At 36.7% G+C, this 18955-nt stretch overlaps 3 protein-coding genes across 4 annotated transcripts in view; 2 read left to right on the top strand and 1 right to left on the bottom strand.

The window, feature by feature from the left end:
- The first annotated feature begins 5441 nt into the window (after positions 1-5441).
- LOC149926468 (uncharacterized) lies at positions 5442-9984 on the top strand. The gene is made up of 12 exons (XM_090159376.1): positions 5442-5718; positions 5780-5915; positions 5979-6115; positions 6186-6334; positions 6398-6475; positions 6547-6682; positions 6750-7025; positions 7534-7644; positions 7707-7811; positions 7876-8001; positions 8070-8250; positions 9443-9984. The coding sequence occupies exons 1-12, from the start codon at positions 5526-5528 to the stop codon at positions 9639-9641; spliced, it is 1827 nt and encodes a 608-aa protein (XP_090015502.1). The 5' UTR covers positions 5442-5525; the 3' UTR covers positions 9642-9984.
- LOC149926467 (uncharacterized) lies at positions 9865-14036 on the bottom strand. Its single transcript, XM_090159374.1, has one exon. The coding sequence runs from the start codon at positions 13925-13927 to the stop codon at positions 10391-10393; it is 3537 nt and encodes a 1178-aa protein (XP_090015500.1). The 5' UTR covers positions 13928-14036; the 3' UTR covers positions 9865-10390.
- Positions 14037-14080: 44 nt separating this feature from the next.
- LOC149926465 (protein tiptop-like) overlaps positions 14081-18955 on the top strand; it is a 201443-nt gene continuing 196568 nt past the window's right edge. For both annotated transcript variants that reach the window (XR_016474084.1, XM_090159371.1), the window contains exons 1-2: positions 14081-14212; positions 14419-14577. Coding sequence is in view for 1 of the 2 variants with exons in the window: in XM_090159371.1 (XP_090015497.1) it covers positions 14538-14577 (40 nt within the window). In the remaining variant the exon portion in view is untranslated. The remainder of the gene's footprint in view (positions 14213-14418; positions 14578-18955) is intronic.

The following is an 18955-nucleotide window of genomic DNA, read 5'->3' as shown; positions in this document are numbered from 1 at the left end:
GTTGGCGTTTTTGATACTGAACTGATCCGAAGCCGCTGTCATCTATAAGATGGTTCGCGAACTAAACCACTTTTATTCATTTTATGAAATTAAACCATCGTTCCACCTAGTAGCAACAAACACAAGGAGAACGCAGCTAGCCATTAAACACCCTAACGCAATATTGTGTACAAATTTCATTGGGCAAACCTTTACACTGAACATTTTACGGGCGGGGGGGGGGGGAGACAATTACTTCATATGACTTTGTGTGTAGTAAACATTTTCTGCCGGATGAAATTTACTTTCAAAATGGAAGGCACCATTTGAAAGCAAATGCTGTACCTACACAACTATAAATTACCCTATACATTCTGAAATAAAAAACTAACTGAAATATGAATAATTTCTTTATTAAAACAAGAATTTGAAAGAGCTCCCAAAAATATCTATTCCAGAACAAAGGATATTTACATCTTCTAGAGTATGCCAATATATTGATTTTAGTAATTGTTATTTAGTTTCCCTATTTATCAGAGGTTATTTCAGAAAACTTACGGTAGTGAACTACCGGAAACCATTCAATTTGACTTGACTTTGGTCTAATACTGATGATAGTTTAAAAGACACTGAAACCAAGATTTTGGAATCTCATGTAGGCATATTTTAAACCACACTGAAATAATTAAAATTTAGTTAAACTGTGATGATTTGTGGTATTTCAGACTTACAATGATTGCGCAAAGTTAACGTGTGACTTTAAGGGTGACACGGTAGATATAGTAGATTCTTGAGATTTTTATGATTTTCCTAAAGCTGTTTAAATAACTTAATATATTGTCAGATAAATAAAAAAGATTTTAATACGTTGCCTACGATCTGTTTTATGTTATTGCACGTGACCATATTTACTTATTTAGTTTAAACTGTTTCTATGAGAGGGCGCAACTATAGCGATTCCACTCTGATGGCAGCCTTCTAGCTGGTACGTCCCCGCCCAATCCAATCGTGCTTCTAGTCTAATTTCTATTTCTATGGTCGCTTCACGCGGTCAAGTGCACGCGACGTCTCGAGCTAATGAGGCTGAGCACGTGCAGGCGCCCTTGCCTGTACTTTTTTAAATAAGGCCTGTAATGAAATGGCCGACTTCGTAAAAGAGTGTATAGTCAAAATCCAGGAAATGTAAGCTACAAACACTACTTACTATTTTTATTATTTTTATTATTATTTTATTATATATTAACTCTGTAAAGTTAAGAATTGTTCTGTGTGTTTTTTGTTTTTTTCTCCGACTGTGCTCCCAATTTGGTGATGCCGCCCCGTTTTAAAGGGGTGTACTCTTGTACAAGTAAAAATAAAACCTTGAACCTTGTCTGAAGCTCTACCAAGTGAAACAGAAGCCACAGACCGAATCGTGTTATTTGTTACTTTGGTTTAATGTTGTGTATTGTTTTTAAACCGTGCTCCCTTTAATTTGGTGACGCCACCCCGATTTCAAGTGGTTGTACTTTGTATGATTTTACCAATAAATCTTAATCTTGGTGGTCGTCGGCGGGCAGCAGTCTGGCTGGGCTGATGTGGACAGGGGTGTGCCTCAGGGCTCAGTCCTGGGGCCGCTCCTTTTCAATGTTCTCATCAACTCTATGCCTGAGTCTGTCCTTGTCGCGGTTGTTCTGTTGTTTGCGGATGATTCTAAGCTCTTTCATAAGATTGGTTCTCAAGCTAATTGCCGGGAGCTTCAGGCGGATTTGGACGCTGTTGTGGTTTGGGCTGGTGATCATGGCCTTTCTTTTAACGATGCTAAGTGTGCGGTTCTTAACTCTTGGAGGAATAAAACAAGTATACAGGAGTTGCGGAGAGCTGAGAAATCGGTTACGTCAGTGACCGTGAACTCAAGCGAGACGGAGGGGTTCAAACGCGACTAGCGCCAACTGCATTCGGAATTTTGAAACTATTATCATTTTATAGCATTGTTTTCACGTCGTCTGGTTTGTTTTGAAACATTTCTAAATTCTTTGCGCTTTTTTCCAAAATGACTCTTATTTGTTTGGAGGAATAAAACAAACCAGACGACGCGAAAACAATGATATAAAACGATAATAGTTGCAAAATTCCGTATGCAGTTGGCGCTAGTCGCGTTTGAACCCCTCCGTCTCGCGCGGGTTCACGGTCACTGACGAAACCGATTTCGCAGCTCTCCGCAACTCCTGTATACTTGTTTTATTCCTCCAAGCTTCACTTAGGTCCCAAGAACCCTATTTTTATCTACTCCATCACTGGCAACCCCCTTAAGACCACCCTTTCGGAGCGTGACCTCGGTATTATTGTGGACCCCACCCTGAAATTCTCCAGCCACTCCAATAAAGTCACTAAGCGTGTCCGTTCAATTGCGGGATGTGTCCGCCGTAATCTAAACTTCCGTTCCCCAAAAATAATTAAAACTTTGTATAATGCCCTTGTTCTACCTATTTTCGATTTTTGTTCCCCAATTTGGACCCCTCATTTAGCTTCTGACCAATTGGCATTGCAAAAGGCTCAAAACCGTTTTACCAAATTAGCTACTAAAATTGATAAGCTACCAGCCCCGTCGCGCTTACAATCCCTGTCCATTCTTCCAGTCATTATTCGCCACAAAATAACTAACTTATGCCTTTTACACAATTTTTTCCATAAAAGTCTCGTGCACAACTTTTCTGATTTTTTTGTTTTAAATGAGGGTTCTCGTACTAGAGGCCACTCTTATAAATTATCAAAACCCAGGGCAAGCACAACTGGTCGTTTAAACTCATTCTCTAATTCTGTAATCAATGACTGGAATGCCCTTCCCCAATCTATTGTATCCGAACCCTCCCTCCCTAAATTCCGTGCACTTTTAAATGAGCATTTTAACCGCGCGTTATGATCTCACCTTCTGTATAGTTTATCCTATTGTATCTGTTTCACGCATATGTATTTGAAATCTACACAAAAGCCTTGCTGGCTTGGTAGATATTTTTCTGTTAATAAATAAATAAATAAATAAATAAATAAATAAATAAATAAATAAAATAAATAAATCTGTTATCAGAAAATTCAAATTTCCCACGATTAGAAACTCCCAAATAGGTATAGGTGACATCTAGCGAGAAGTCCAAATTCGCATTTGCTATTTTGCTTCTTGATACCCCCAGAGAGTGTAAAGATACCCCCAGCGATGCCAGACGTACGATAATTATCGTACACGTACGCGAATTCCGTTTCAGGTACGATGTACGATGTAAAATGTATTATCGTACGCGAAAGTACGATAATTTTGTCTATATTTTCCAAATTATTTTTACGCTGTTACAACACCACATATGATAAAATTAGGAGTAGAAAAGGCTTGGGCATATAATCGTGTTTCTTCTGCCGTTGCCGTTATTTTCTACGCGCGCAGTGAAGGATGGAGCCTGGAGGGGAAAATTCCATATGTCTATCGCGAACTCTTTCCCCATCTAGAAGCCGAATGCCGAAGAACTCCCAGAATACCTAGCGCTTTAGCTGACCCCTATGAAACGGTAATGTACGGATATTTCCGAAACGTGGCGCCACTTACACGCGCCTACCGGATACCAAAGGCTTATGGGTAATGTTTTGGCTTACACATCACCCCACCAAATTCCCCAACTTCCATGCTTGGATCTTTATCCGGACTATTTTATTTGAGCAACGGTAAGTTAATCATATATAACGTCATAGAAGCCGTTTAAGAAGTAAAACATTTATTTAGATAATTAAACCAATAAGATAAATTGTATATTATTAGTTATTTTAACAATAACATTAAAATATACATTTACAATGCAAATCTCGACGAGGCTACGCCTAGAACGTTAGGCCGGCTTTAGTGTTCGCTAGGCCACGTGCAAGTTACCCTATAGAGGTAGAAAGTTTTATTTTTTGTGTGATAAAATACAGTGTATTTTATCACACCAAAAATAAAACATTTGTGTAATGTTTTTAACCATGAAATTAATTATTCAATTGAAATGTCTAAAAGCGTGTAACTTCCCTTTGTCGGTTTCTATTGACATTTTAAGCTATGAATATTTTTTACACGATCCGATTAGTTGGGCGAATGAAAAATTTAAAAATGTCACCCCAAAAATTTCGCACCTACTAATTTTCAATTTTTTTTCGTATAATTCCACTGGTCGTGAGTTTGAAACTTTCATACAAATCTGGTCTAGATGGAATCGAAACTCCAGTTCTATTATCTAATATTCGAGAGGGAACCTCTTCTAAATATTTTCCGTAATTTTTACTTGGCATGAGGTCGTCAGAGAACGTAGCGATTACTTTTTCTTAATGAAAAAAATACAGTCATGATGGTCCTGTATGGGCAAACCTATGGAGTGGCGTCAACGTGGCCAGCCTCTTTGAACACTTAGAGCACCAATCGAAACTCCTGGTAGTGCCTTTCCTTTTAACAATGTTGAACGTCGACCACATATTATAGGTTAATTTAAAGCCCAGTTCACACTATAAACTTAATTTGGACACTTTCGAATAGGCCAAGCTTAAAGGGCTCCACCGGCGTTTGTATTTCGTCAGTTTCCCGCGAATTACGGACATAGGGAAAGCTTCGACACGTCGTCTGCTACCTGATTTTCTGGGTGAATTTTTCAAACACCGGTCAGTGGGTGCCTGCACCAGTGTGAGAAATAAGGCACTATCACAGGCCAATCGCCCTGCTGACCACTTTATTAATTCAAAGTTTTTTTCCCTTCAAGATTTTAGTTCATTATAAAAATTCTATATTAATCCCTAAAATTGTTTGGTCTTTGCTTCTATGCTGTGTGCTTGGCCTTATGTCAATTGTGTGTATGCATGGTTGACTAGGGGAGTCTGTCTACTCTACATTATAGAAGAAGCGAATGTAGCAGTAAGCAAAAAGAAATATAAACAGTCTCTCTCTCAGTAGGCTTGTTCGGGTCGGGTCTATATCACATATTGTCAAGAATAGGTAATTTGACCATAAATTATGAAAGGCTGATTTTGCAAGGTTAAAAGTGGTAACTGGCCACAGGTCCAGTTTTAAAAAAATCGATATTTCTCACCCTGGCCTGCACGATTTTACTACGCATACGCCCTCTTTTAGCTACAGTAAGAGCTAGCGTATAAGCAGACGTTACTGACAATCAAAGTTTTAAAACTTTCGTGGAAATATATGAAAATATATTTTTATCCGTTGAAATAACTTACTTTATTATTACAATACAATAAAGAAAAGCATTCACTACCCGATTTACGCATTTTCCATTCTAGCAGACGCTACACACCCAAGAAGTGATATGAAACCTTCAGCGCCACCTAGAACCGTTTCGGTTGCGAGCTACGCCATATACCTAGTGTACGATAATTTTTCATTATGTACGATATTTTTACAAAGTTCGTACGATAATTCATTTTGAGGCTTCTGGCAACGCTGGATACCCCCTTTCCTACGTTCAAGCCTTGATTAGCTATGTCCTGATTGAAAACTATATTTACCATAGTGCTTTTAAACGCAATAACACGTAGGAATGGATGAAATTTCTTTACCGAAAGCAAGTCTTCCCCTGGAACATCCTATTATTCTCACTAATGCAGAATTGGTACAAGAGGATTCTAAAAGTTTGAGATATAATGGGAAAGCAAATAAATACATGTGCACTCTATGCCCTAGAGGATTCAAGAAATCTTCCCATTTGCAACAGCACATTCGGGCTCATATGGGTATGACGATAAATTCCCTTCTTATAGTCTTAAGTACTGTTAATATAACTTATTTATTAAGGTGTGAAACCGTTTCAATGTAAGCAATGCCAACGACAATTTATTTCATCTTGCGTCTTAAAGGCCCACACTCTTACCCACACTGGTGTCAAAAACTACAAATGCCGAATTTGTCACGCTAAATTCTCCACTAATGGGTAAACCAAACAGCTTTAACGTGCATATAATGAAATAACCAACAATGGAATATTAATTTTTAGGTCATTGAAAAGGCACTTAACTACCCATAGCTCAGCGAGACCTTTCTCTTGTAGTCTTTGCGAAAAAACATTCAAGACTGCCATGGCTCGCAAGAAACACGAAAAAACTCATAGATCAAAGTTAACTATTTCAACTGGTGCTTCATCACTTTCTTGTGGTCAAATAATAATTTGTAATAGTAATATTTGCTACTCTAATTATTGTAGAACCTAATCAAGATGTTGGTCATTACAAAAATTTTGGTGAAATTAGTAGCGGTGATGTGGGTGCGGGAGATCATCTCGGGGATGTTGAGAATTCCAAAGAAACAAATATTGAAAGTGTAGATTTTGAGGTTGGGCAAATTCTTACTCAGGTAAATTAGTTATTGTATGATAATATTTTTTATCCTTCTAAGGAATTTATTCTATTTTTACAGGCTCTGAGTAACGGCTTTGAGGAACATTTTGAGAAAAATGACCAGTTTATTCCCCCATTTCTAGGGGACAATGCTTCAGTATGTTGTTAGTGTTACGTGACTTTATGGACAGTTTAATGAGTATTAATTGAAATTTTTAATGATTGTAGTCGAATCAAATTGATAATAGCTTCCCAATGGATAATTCCACTATAGTTTCCGCTGATATGGAATATATTTTACCGACAATATCAAATCGAGATAAGAGTGACCCTTTGCCAACTAATTCGAAACCAGCAAAGAAAGGTTGGTGTTTTCAACACAACGTAACTCAAAGAAGATTAAAATGGGAATAATTTTTGTCTGATTACAGAAAGACCTTTTGCTTGCGATATTTGCTTTAAAAGGTTCTCTACCACAAAGTTTCTGAGTACGCATAAAAAGAAACAACATTTCACTAAAAATCATGAATGTCAAAGGTGTGCCAAAGCGTTTAAAAGCGGCAAAGCCTTAGAGCGCCATTTACAAAATCACAGCAACATCAGCACATCTTATTCTTGTCCAAAATGTGGAGAAGCATTTGGAAATAAATTTCATTATTATCAACATTTGAAAGGACATATCAGGGGAGATGTTTCGGACACATTTGGTAATTCTGCATATTCTTAAGTAGAAATTTACTTGGGGTGTGCGAGTATCAAACTTTTGACTACTGTGTCGAGTTTAAGTTTTCAAAAATGTTCTTATCAAGTTCGAGTTTGACAAACCTAGAGAGTTTACGAATATTTAAATAACTCCTTTGGCAAAAGTGAAGAACAGCCCCCCCCCCCCCCCCCCACCTTTTTCTTTATTTTTAGATGAAAGCCCAATGTGTAAGGAGTATGATGGTATTTTTTGTGAGCCCTAATTGGTGGAGAGTTGTGACGTAATATTTTTGAAACTCCATAAGAAGAATGGAAGCTCGGCGAGTTTTTACATTTTTGATCGAGTTTTTATCGAGTTTAACCTCTGACAAATTTTAAACTCGAAAGTTTGGCGAGTTTTGAGCCGAGTACTCTAATCTGAACTTGATTCCAGTACTCGAACTTGAACTCGATTTCAGTGCTCGTACACCTCTAAAATGTACGCAAAAATTTTGTGTTTTGTTTTGTTTAAAGACAAGGAAAAACTGTTGTCAGTGCAAACTGATGAAATTGAAAAACTAACTCCCCTAGAAAGTCCTGCAGAATTACTACCTGCATTGGACGGGAAAGATCAGATTGATGACGGTAATTAATTCTCTCCTGGTACGTTTTCTTTTCGCTAAATAATTTTTATTTTTAAACTGAAGAATTACAACTCCCAGTACTGCCAAAATTTCCTCACCAATGTGATCATTGCCAGAAAGCTTTTAAGAAACAGTCAGATCTTGTGAGGCACATCAGAACGCATACAGGTTTTAATTTTAAACTTAAATTAAAATAAGTTCATCTTAAAATGTTTTACTCTTTCTTTCTTAGGGGAAAAACCCTTTCCTTGTTACTTTTGCAACAAGAGGTTTTCATTGAAATCATCTCTTAACTGCCATTTAAAATCACAGAGTTGTCAAAAACATTTTGCATTGCACTCCTCTACATCACCCAATGGTAATTTGCACCTTTAAGCCTGAACCAACTTAACAATGACATAAATTTTTATTTGGGATAAAATCCAGTACGAAATGTTCGAATGAATAAGCATATTGAAGAAGATTCCAACGATGGGAGACAAACTGCGGAAGGGGAATTATTAGACAGCATGTTGAGGGAGATTCGCATGCGACCTCGAAATGTCAAGCTCAATCACCAATGCGATATATGCACCAAACGATTTCAAAATAAAACCATAATGGAAAGGTATGTCAATGGCGCTTTAGTACGAAATAGCTACCTTATTTACTGTAATTTCGGGAGATGCCAACAGAGTGTAAGCCGTACAACCCCAAAATATTCGCGAGATAAACTCAATGGAAAGCCGAAAAGAGGGCTCCACATCGCACTCACTCAAAATTTACCACATGTAAAATATAAATATTAATTTCTCACACAGTATTTTTTCTTCGGAAAAGCATTTGAAAAAACTGTAGGAGCTTGTGAAGGTACATGTTTCAAGCAAATAATATTATCAGAATAGGATGTTGAATACTTATCTCTAGGAGATATATTATATACTTATGGTACTGCACTATACAAGGCATACAGACCTGATACTCACACAGTAAATTTTAGTGAGTTAGGTAACTCAAATTTCCTAATTAGTAACCAAAATGTGGGTTAAATTAATTAGGAAAACCCAACTTTTTAATGAGTAAAATTATACTGTTTTATAGCAGTTGTAATATGTTATCGCACGTTGTAAACACTCAAAGAGGTAAAAAAGACTAACGTTTGGGGAAACTAAAATATATTTATTTATTAAATGAAACCGATACGCGGTACTTCGGCCAATAGGCCTTCAAGACGAAGTTAAGAGTTAAGACTAACCAATGGAATGTTTTAAAAATAAAAACATGCTAGGTTTATTTTTGTGTTGGGTGCTTGTTTTTGCATTTTTCAAGTAGCGTTTTTTTTTAAACATTCCATTAATTAGTCTTAACTTGTAACTTCGCCTTGAAGGCCTATCGGCTGAAGTACAGCGTGTCGGTTTAATTTAATAAATAAATATATTTTATTTTCCCCAAACGTTGGTCTTTTTTACCTATTCAACCATGTTCAATGTTATCTTTAGACCAACAGTGGTTCTGGTTTTCTTGAATTATCACACGTTGTGACTAGTTAGTAGTTACGTATAGAAATAATAACTAAATAACCATAGGAAATTATACAACTTTTTTTTTTCTAAAAAGGTAAAATTAGACTAATTTATTTTTTCTAAATTTGAATCAGTTTGCTCTAATTTTGGCTAAAGGTATAGGAAAAACTTAAAATTAAAAAAAAGTGTTAAATAGTAACTGAGAAAAGTGGCTCCGTATCAGTATTGTGTATCTACCCGAAATTATAGTGAACATATTTGTCCTAAAGTTATACCTATATCTTTGGAATTTTTAAGGCACAAACGCATACACACAGGAGAGAAACCATTTCAGTGTAATTTGTGTAACAAGGCATTTACTCAGAAGATCACACTCCAAATTCATCTCAAGAAACACACGGGTGAAAAACCCTACATTTGCGAACATTGTGAAATGGCTTTTAGTCAGAAAGGAAACTTGCGAACTCACCAAAAACGCATTCATTCCTTCAGGTAGTAGCAATTAACATAGAGGTTAAATAGAATCCCAAATATAAAAGCAATTTATCAAAAGACTGCATCTGTTTTGAATGAATTGCATTTTACTTTTGGGACTTGCCACTTGTATATAACTTTTATTTAATGATAGTTTTGTTTTGAAAATGCAAACTTTTATTTATTTACACCTTGTTCAAGAAGATGTTAGATTTTTGGTAGATCAGTTACATGATTGACTATTATAAATTTTATGTATACACAATCCCTTCCAAACGAAAGTTTTACCAATAAAACAAAGCTTATGTATTTATATAATAAATATTAATGTTGGTGTTTAATTTCTTTCACTTTTCCAAAATAAAGTGTAGGTTGCCCAAAAATTTTATAAAGTTCTTTTACGAAACTCAAGTGTTATAATTCCCAATTAACTGTTTTTATAAAATTGTGTGCTTGTTCCTTTAAAGGGAATATAACCTCAGGTGTTTGGTGTGGAACACTAACCTCAGCAGCTCTAGCCGCTCTTGCCTTTAAAAATGTTTGGCGCCACTGTACAGGCATATTTGAAAAATTGAAGGGGTTTTCCATAAAGATTGTTTTGCAGGTTATATTCCCTAACTTTCATGAAATAAACATAGCAGTGTGAATAATTTAAACAGATAAAAGATGTTATTAAAAGTTCGCATTTTTTAAGTTTGTAATGGGTTCTAGAAGGGTTTTTTCAAAATTGTAGAATAATTCATGGAAGTGGAATTTTATATACAACTAAAGTCATTTATCAAAGTAAATACAAATTCCATTTTCTTCCTTTAACGCTGTACAATGTGTATTCACTTGTTTATGGGGTTGTTCCTGCTTTTGGTCACAAGCGGTTACTGCTTGATTTAAAAGTTTTTCATTTTCAGCTAAAGGTTGAACAAAGACCTCTGCTTCCGAATTCGGCTGGGTTGGTGCAATTAAATTATTTATACCTTCAACTTCATATTCACCACTAGGCAAAGTCGCCATTTGCATAACTTCAGCACCTAAGGTCGCCTTCATGGCTGATAACAAAGTTTCGCTAGTTAATGTAATATTATTTGTAGTCAAAGTAGTATCTGCGTGCACAACCATCTTCCGCTTTTCCGTTACTTCTTCGTCACTGTCAATTATAATTACATTAATGGGCTTCTCTATCTTGTGTTCAGCTGGCAATTTTTGTGGCTTAATTTGCCCATTAATACGGGTAGAAGTAATTGTACAAGAACCAACCATCTTGGTATCTTGCAGAGTCGGGAGTGCTTTAGGTGTTGGTGTTTTACGTTTTCTAGACGCTGGAATTTTCATTTTTGGAGGAATAGATTGGTTATTATTCAGGGTGAAAATAATTTGATTTGAACCAAACAGTAATGGTTGGGAATTTCTAGGATAAATTTTATTTTGCTCAGGGATAGGCCCTTTGGGTCTTAATGGAACAAATTTAGTGGTATTTGCATCTTTAATAGTCTGATTTGGGTTACTGAAACGTGTCTCATCTAACCTAAATTTTGGGTTTGGAATTAAAAGCGAATGTGCAACGTTTGCATTCTTAGCAGGTAGGCCAACCAAAATTGAAGGACCTGGTACGCAATTTGGTAATAAAACCAGGTTAGGCTGAGAAGAACCTGGTATGGTTGTAGTTGTAAAAATGTGCGGTGGCTCTATGAAAACTAATCCATTTTCATTAGCTATCGTTAGTGGCTTCTCATTTGATGGTTTTGGCAAGATTTTAAACTCTTTAGGGGTGTTAGTTTGGCCTGGGGGGCAATATAAGAAAGTAATAATATCCTCGTCCCTGTCATCATCAGCTATTTCTTGACTATGGGATTTGGCCATATGTAGTTTAAATTCTGCAGTTTCATTTGTGGAGTAGTTGCAAAATAAACAAGGATACATTTTAAGGCCATTGTGTTTTTTAGTTTTGGTGATATGCTTTTTAATATTTTCTGCTGTGTTGCATGTATAGTTGCAGTAGGGGCAACTGTAACTTTTGACTCCAGAATGTATCCTACTGTGACGCATTAGATTCGACAAACTGGCTGTGAGATAGGGACAAACATCACAATGATAGGGTTTTTCCCCACTGTGCGTCCTCTGGTGACGGTTCAGAAGACTTCTTGATTTGGAGGAGTAAGCGCAAACTTCACACAGAAATTCTTTCTCAATGTGTGATTTTGAATGCCATTGCATTTCCTCAGATGTCCAAAATGACAGGTCACACCCTTCGTGTTGACATTCGTACTTTTTCTTGTTGACATGTCTCTTAGTATGCAGCACTAACACATTTAAATTTGAAAAATTAGCCCCACAAACATCACATATGTAGACTCTTCTGTTTTTAGTGTGGGTTAATTTGTGCCGGTCAAGTATGGTTTTTTTCGATGTTTGAAATGGGCAGTTTTTGCAGTTCCAAATGGTGTCTGGATTGGGATGTAGATTTTCATGAACATTTTTAGCTGATTTTTGAGTAAATCCTTTATGGCACACGCGACATACGTAAGGTTTCTCACCCGTATGGGTGTAGATGTGACTTTCCAATGTCAGCAATTGAGTAAATTCTTTGGAACAAAATGGGCAGAGATAAATATTGAGCGGTTTTCCATTCTCTTCATTCTTCGTGTCTCGAATAGGACCATCGTGTTGAATAGAGTGTAAACACATAAACCCTTTAGATTTGGTTGTGAATGAACACCTATCACATTGAAAAGTTTCATCTGTGTTGGATGGAGGGTTGTATTCGTCTTTTAAAACGTGCTTTGTTAGGTTTGTTTGATGCATTTTCGATTGATAGTGGATTTGCAATTCGTCATCCGAGACAAATAAACGATTACATTTATCGCAATTTAAAGTTTGCTCAGAGTGCTTTGATTTGAAATGCTGTTTGAGCTCTGCGAGGGTTTTAAAAAACTGGTTGCAAGAAAAACAAATGTTTCTACAATTTTTGCTTTTCTTAATTTTGGTTTCAATTGTGTTCTTTTTAATGCACGATTCTTCTCTGTTACTACCCTGGTGTGCCTTGCAAATGTGGCATTTCAAAATCGAGTTGGATTTACAGCTAAAATCGCAATGTGGGCAATGGAAAACGGTCTTCTTTGATGGAATGATACGTAAACTCTCGTCATTCATCAGGGTGCATTTTCCATTACAATATTTGCAGTAAAATCTGTTGGTTTTTTCAATAACCATAACTGGATGGTAATCACTTGCATTTAAGGTTGAATCACGAGAGTGATCTTCCATTAACAGATGTTCTAGCATATCCTTATTGTCAAAGGTTTCAAATTTGCAAGTCAAACAATAAAGGCTATGGCGAAGGTGGGTAGCCTTCTTAAGGTGATCTTCAGACTCTAAATGAGTTATTAAATCACTCTTTTCAACGCAGAAAAAATGGCAAATGCAACATTGGAAAGGAAAAACTTTCGTTGATTTGTATTCGTGCGCCAATACTTCCTTGTTCCATAGCCCCATGTCCGAGCTTTTTCTTTTATGGTCTTCGCTGAATAAATGTACCAACAAGTCTTTTTCATTAAGTAGATCCAAACTGCATAGATCACAGAAAGAATCACTGTTAGTTTTATCCGATTTCTTCTTTTCTTTTTCCGACTCCACAACCACTTCTATAGTTTGTGGCTCTTCGACGTTGCAAAAATGATCGACCAATTTTTCATTATGTGGTTCTTTATCTTCAAAATTCACATCATTCAACTTTGCGCACTTAGAAACCGTTTCAAGTGCGGGGCGCAAAGATGTTTGGCCATTGTTCAACTCGGGTGTCATAGATTCATTGTTTAACTCCGTTGTTAAAGATGTTGGTTCACTATTCAGCTCGGAAGTTAATGAGGTATATCTGGAAGGTACAAACGGGTTGGGACTAGGTGATAACAACATTAAGGAATTGGATGGGCCCCATTTTCCTCCTGTGTGACTCTGAGGTGGGTAAAAGCCATTTTCAGTTTCCGTATAATTGTCAGAATCATATTCAAAGGTCATGGGAAATAGGTCTGTTGAAAGTTTTTTGGAAGACACATTGTAACTATCAGATACGTTACATTTGAGTTCTAATGAGGAGAAGAAATCAGAGGCGTTATGAAGATCCACATCGTTATTACACGCGTAACTTATATCATTCTGGGTGTCACAAGTCGTTTGCTGGGTACTATCATGCAAAGTTTTTTTGGCTTTTTGACAGTTTTGCTGCCGGTGAGCGATATAATTTTCAAGCCCCGATATTGCCGTTTTACAACGAAGGCAATAATGAACATCATCGTCTACGACGTCTTCTCTTAACATTTCTGTAAATTAATTTTAAGAATCACCACCACGTATAAAAACGTTCGACCTTTCACCGTGTTTTGAACGCGTCACTAATACAGAGTCACCTATCGGGAAATTATTTCTAATGCACATTATAATTTGCGCCATTTATATTTTACAACCGGCTACGAACGTTTGTTATTTTTATTTTAAGGCTATCCAAAAATTCAATCGAATTTTAAGGTTTATGAATAAAAACTACCGTATTGATTATAAGATAGCGGTATTTTCGTAATTATGGGACGAGACGTCGAATCAAAGGTAACGTAACAATATTAAAATTATATTGGGTTCGTAATTTTTTTAAACCTCGTCATTAAGCGGGGTAAGTTTGGACAGTCGTTGAGAGATGGCGCTAGCATCCCGTCCGTCGCCAATTTTCTCTTCGCCAAAATCCCTCCCATGATCCCGAGCGCGCGACGGCTTGTCTATCTTCCTGACGTCACCACTCCCTTTCTATTCCACAGTGCACTGAATGGATGGTCAGCTGCGGGAAGCGGTCCGCGATCTTCTCCGGTTTCGGAACGCGTTTTAGGCGTGAAAGGCTGCCGCCCCTTCTCGGAGTAGACGTGTGGGACCTTACAGCATGCCTAGGCGAAAGCAGGACAAGCCGAAAAAGATGAAATGTAAGTCCATTTTCCATTACGACGGCATTTTTTCGCTTATTTTTAATGGGAAAAATTCAACGGAAACCGCTACCGTTATTACCCGTTGCATCGATATTTTGACGCGGAAGAACGCGGGAATTTCGGTCGACAGACGACGGCGAACGATCGTCTGCAGCGACCTAGGCTTAATGGAATCGCGGCGAACTCGGAAAAGGGGAAGCTTTCCACGGTTTTCCTCTCGCTTCGCTTAGGCCTACTTTTCAAGATGACAGAAATCTGTCCGTCACTCAGTTGGCGCTTTCGGGCCGGCCTCAGCTTTTTGCGTCGGGCCGCGGGGACGCCGCTTCTCGCCATTGCTCGTAAAATGTCTCCGCAGACGTTTTCTTCGATTTTAATTCCCGCTCTTTGCCTCCGACAAATTTTGTCTTGTCGCGCGAATTTCATTAGTCGTTACGCTTCGTAATAACAATGCTCCGGATTGTACGATTTAAGGTTTTCGCCTCTATAATTAGAAAGAGATAAAAAATTGGTCGCGAACCGAATGATGATCTCGGTCGGATCTCCGCGGGGAGAGTCGTACTACGCTAATCGCCGCGATTCCGCGAGCCAGGTAAAGATAGAATTAGGGACAACGAAGAGTTGGCATCCGTTGTTTATTCATTTCTATCCATCAAAGCGGCTGTCTCCGTCAGTCAAACGTCGACGGAGTTTCGCTCGCCGCTCTATAATCTATCTTACACGGTCAATCCATCAAGAAACTTCGGGGTTATTATACAAATCGCGAATACACGACGCGTGAGTTTTGCCTTACGAACTTCAACGCGTTTCGAACCAAACGGTACCCGCCAAAACAATCATTCTTTCCGCGTCACTTTTTCGACGAACATCCACGTAACTTTTACCGTAGATTTGTAAAGTTAGTATTAAAGTTGTCTTCGCGAATGAAAGCTGTCGAAACTATTTTATAAATAGGGCATTAGCTATAAATTCTTTACCATCTTTGCTATATCATTAGCTGGTTTAAATTCCTTCACATAATTAATTTACCTTTGTTTATAAAATATTTCGATTTGTTTACGGATGTTGCTACGATAAAATCAACTCCACTTATAGGTAAAAATACCAAAATCTTTAGAGGATTGGTAGAAAAAACTTTCTCGTCCAAAGTTAATTTGTATTCTTCGGGCGTTCTACCTTTAAATAATTTTATCCACCTTTATTACTCTCTCCCAAAAAATGTGCTCGAATAATTCAACATTTGAGGTCCCCTTAGACTCTCTACTATGAATTATTTATTCACGTATAAAACCTTCATTATATAGATCGTTAAAAAAATTGTTTCCCCTTTTATATCAAGCCGGTAAAATTATATCCATATTTTTTTCAATTTCTTATAGATGGTTGGTGCGGTTGAAAAAAGTTTAGTTTGATTCCCAAAATTCCGTTTCAAGAAGTGTGGTTTTATCACGTTTTTTTTTCTTCAAATCTAGTTTCGGTGTCTACTGTTAAAAGCGGGGTACCCCTTAATACTAGCAGGCTCTGAGAGGGACAACCCAGGGGTTAAAGATAGGTGTTGGTATCTGAGAAGGGAATTGGACAGGGTGTCACGTGGGGGGGGGGGGGGGCGGAAATGCCGAGTGTCGTTCGGAACCGAAAGGTGATTTAAGACTTGGGAGTAGAAAAATCATAAAAGTTTGGCTTGTCGAGGGGCAAAAAGCTAAACTCGGGGCTTCCCTACTATGCCCCGCTCGCCGTTGTACGCTGTATTACTCCCCTCCCCTGTACGCGGGAGATTCTATATGGTCATAAATTATCCCCGTAGAGAACAATTGTCAATCTAGCCAGATTTTGAACCGCGAATGTTATATTTTTCCCGCCGTCGATATGTCACCTCGAGTTTGGACAGGAGCGCTGAGACTCGGCTCGACGCCGTACCCCGTCGACCGTACCCCGCTTCGCGACCGTGGTCGTAGTGTCAATTTGGGTCCGACTTACACTCTGGTCCGACGTCCGTTTTTTCTCTGACCCGGACTCCCCAGAGCCATTTTTTATCCTTTCTATATCAGTTTCTCTTCTGTCTAGCTCCCAGTTTTATAAGACACTTTTTTTTATTATTTCTCAGCGTTGGGTTTAGATTGAGCGTCGGGTCCGGTTTTTGTATATATTGAAGGGAAAAATTCTTCGATATTTATTACTACGGGCTGGGATCGAGTTTTTGACACCAAGAATTGACCGACATTTTCTCAAATAGACCTGGCTTAATCTCTCGGAAGATATATATGACTTACCGGGACTCCCCTTCCCGTTTCGTCCAATACTTTGTCCCAAAATTCGCTTTTATTCCCGATGTTATTTTGCTTACCTAAATGTAAAGCATTGTAGTCTCTCTCGCTTACCGATGTCAGTTTTTCACGAAATTACGCGAGTTAAAATTCCTTTTATAATTTTATAATTTTTAATCGTACTCTTGGGAAAAATATTAAGTTTTAAGACTTGTAAAGGCGTCGATAAATACTAGTTTTTAGAATCTGTAGGAATCGTACCATAATCTATCTATTCAGTTAATTTTTAATCGTACTCTTGCGAAAAATATTAAGTTTTAAGACTTGTAAAGGCGTCGATAAATACTAGTTTTTAGAATCTGTAGGAATCATACCATAATCTATCTATTCAGTTAATTTTTAATCGTACTGTTCGGAGAAATATTAAGTTTTAAGGCGTCTAAAGGCGTCGATAAATACTAGTTTTTAGAATCTGTAGAAATTATACCATAATCTATCTATTCAGTTAATTTTTAATCGTACTATTGGGAAAAATATTAAGTTTTAAGACTTGTAAAGGCGTCGATAAATACTAGTTTTTAGAATCTGTAGGAATCATACCATAATCTATCTATTAAGTTAATTATTAATCGTACTCTTCGGAGAAATATTAAGTTTTAAGGCGTCTAAAGGCGTTGATAAATACTAGTTTTTAGAATCTGTAGAAATTATACCATAATCTATCTATTCAGTTAATTTTTAATCGTACTGTTCGGAGAAATATTAAGTTTTAAGGCGTCTAAAGGCGTCGATAAATACTAGTTTTTAGAATCTGTAGAAATTATACCATAATCTATCTATTCAGTTAATTTTTAATCGTACTGTTCGGAGAAATATTAAGTTTTAAGGCGTCTAAAGGCGTCGATAAATACTAGTTTTTAGAATCTGTTGGAATCCAACCATAATCTATCTATTAAGTTAATTATTAATCGTACTCTTCGGAGAAATATTAAGTTTTAAGGCGTCTAAAGGCGTCGATAAATACTAGTTTTTAGAATCTGTAGAAATTATACCATAATCTATCTATTCAGTTAATTTTTAATCGTACTGTTCGGAGAAATATTAAGTTTTAAGGCTTGTAAAGGCGTCGATAAATACTAGTTTTTAGAATCTGTTGGAATCATACCATAATCTATCTATTAAGTTAATTATTAATCGTGCTCTTGGGAAAAATATTAAGTTTTAAGGCTTCTAAAGGCGTCGATAAATACTAGTTTTTAGAATCTGTAGAAATTATACCATAATCTATCTATTCAGTTAATTTTTAATCGTACTTGGGAAAAAATATTAAGTTTTAAGACTTGTAAAGGCGTCGATAAATACTAGTTTTTAGAATCTGTTGGAATCATACCATAATCTATCTATTAAGTTAATTATTAATCGTGCTCTTGGGAAAAATATTAAGTTTTAAGGCTTCTAAAGGCGTCGATAAATACTAGTTTTTAGAATCTGTAGAAATTATACCATAATCTATCTATTCAGTTAATTTTTAATAGTACTCTTGGGAAAAATATTAAGTTTTAAGGCTTTTAAAGGCGTCGATAAAGAAAATAATCGATTTAAATTACCTTTTAAACCTATGTGTATTTATTAAAATGTAAGAAAATCATTCCTGTAGCAATTCCCATTTTGGGCAAACTAAATTTCAGTTATAATTAAATGTACCAATGCACTCAAAATCATTTAAAAATTTTCAGACAAATAAAAATAATTTTTAAAAATCTATAAAATAAAACACTAATCTGATTTAAATAGACGGTTTTTTTTTCGATTTTAAAAATAGATATAAAAATATTTGAACACTGACCGTCTGTAGAGTCTTTTATGAACAAATTCGTGATAATCGTATCGCTACAGGGTCTTCTATGTGTTACTCATTCCATGAAAATTTAACATAAAATAACTCTTGATTTATAGGGGCTTTTGGAAGGCCAGTTTGATGATTTACCGCGCGCACTTTCTAAAGAAAAAGAAAGGTCGTGAAATTTTTGGGGGGATGTTTGTTATCGAACCCGCTCGTTCTGCTCTACGCGTGTAATCTTTAAGCACCATCTTTTTTTCGAGAAAATAATCAT

The sequence above is a fragment of the Leiobunum rupestre genome, chromosome 9, assembly GCF_980474605.1.
Source record: "Leiobunum rupestre chromosome 9, qqLeiRupe1.1.hap1, whole genome shotgun sequence".
Taxonomy (NCBI): Eukaryota; Metazoa; Arthropoda; class Arachnida; order Opiliones; family Sclerosomatidae; genus Leiobunum; species Leiobunum rupestre.
The sequence above is the reverse complement of the archived record's forward strand: the minus strand, read 5'-3'. Positions and strand labels throughout refer to the sequence as shown.

Bases quoted from the DNA above. Each gene is read 5' to 3' on its own strand.
- LOC149926468 (XM_090159376.1), top strand. From the start codon at position 5,526: ATGGATGAAATTTCTTTACCGAAAGCAAGTCTTCCCCTGGAACATCCT. The intron at 6,476-6,546 runs GTATGTTGTTAG...TAATGATTGTAG, and splicing joins TTCTAGGGGACAATGCTTCA to TCGAATCAAATTGATAATAG. The intron at 8,002-8,069 runs GTAATTTGCACC...GATAAAATCCAG, and splicing joins CTCCTCTACATCACCCAATG to TACGAAATGTTCGAATGAAT.
- LOC149926467 (XM_090159374.1), bottom strand. From the start codon at position 13,927: ATGTTAAGAGAAGACGTCGTAGACGATGATGTTCATTATTGCCTTCGT.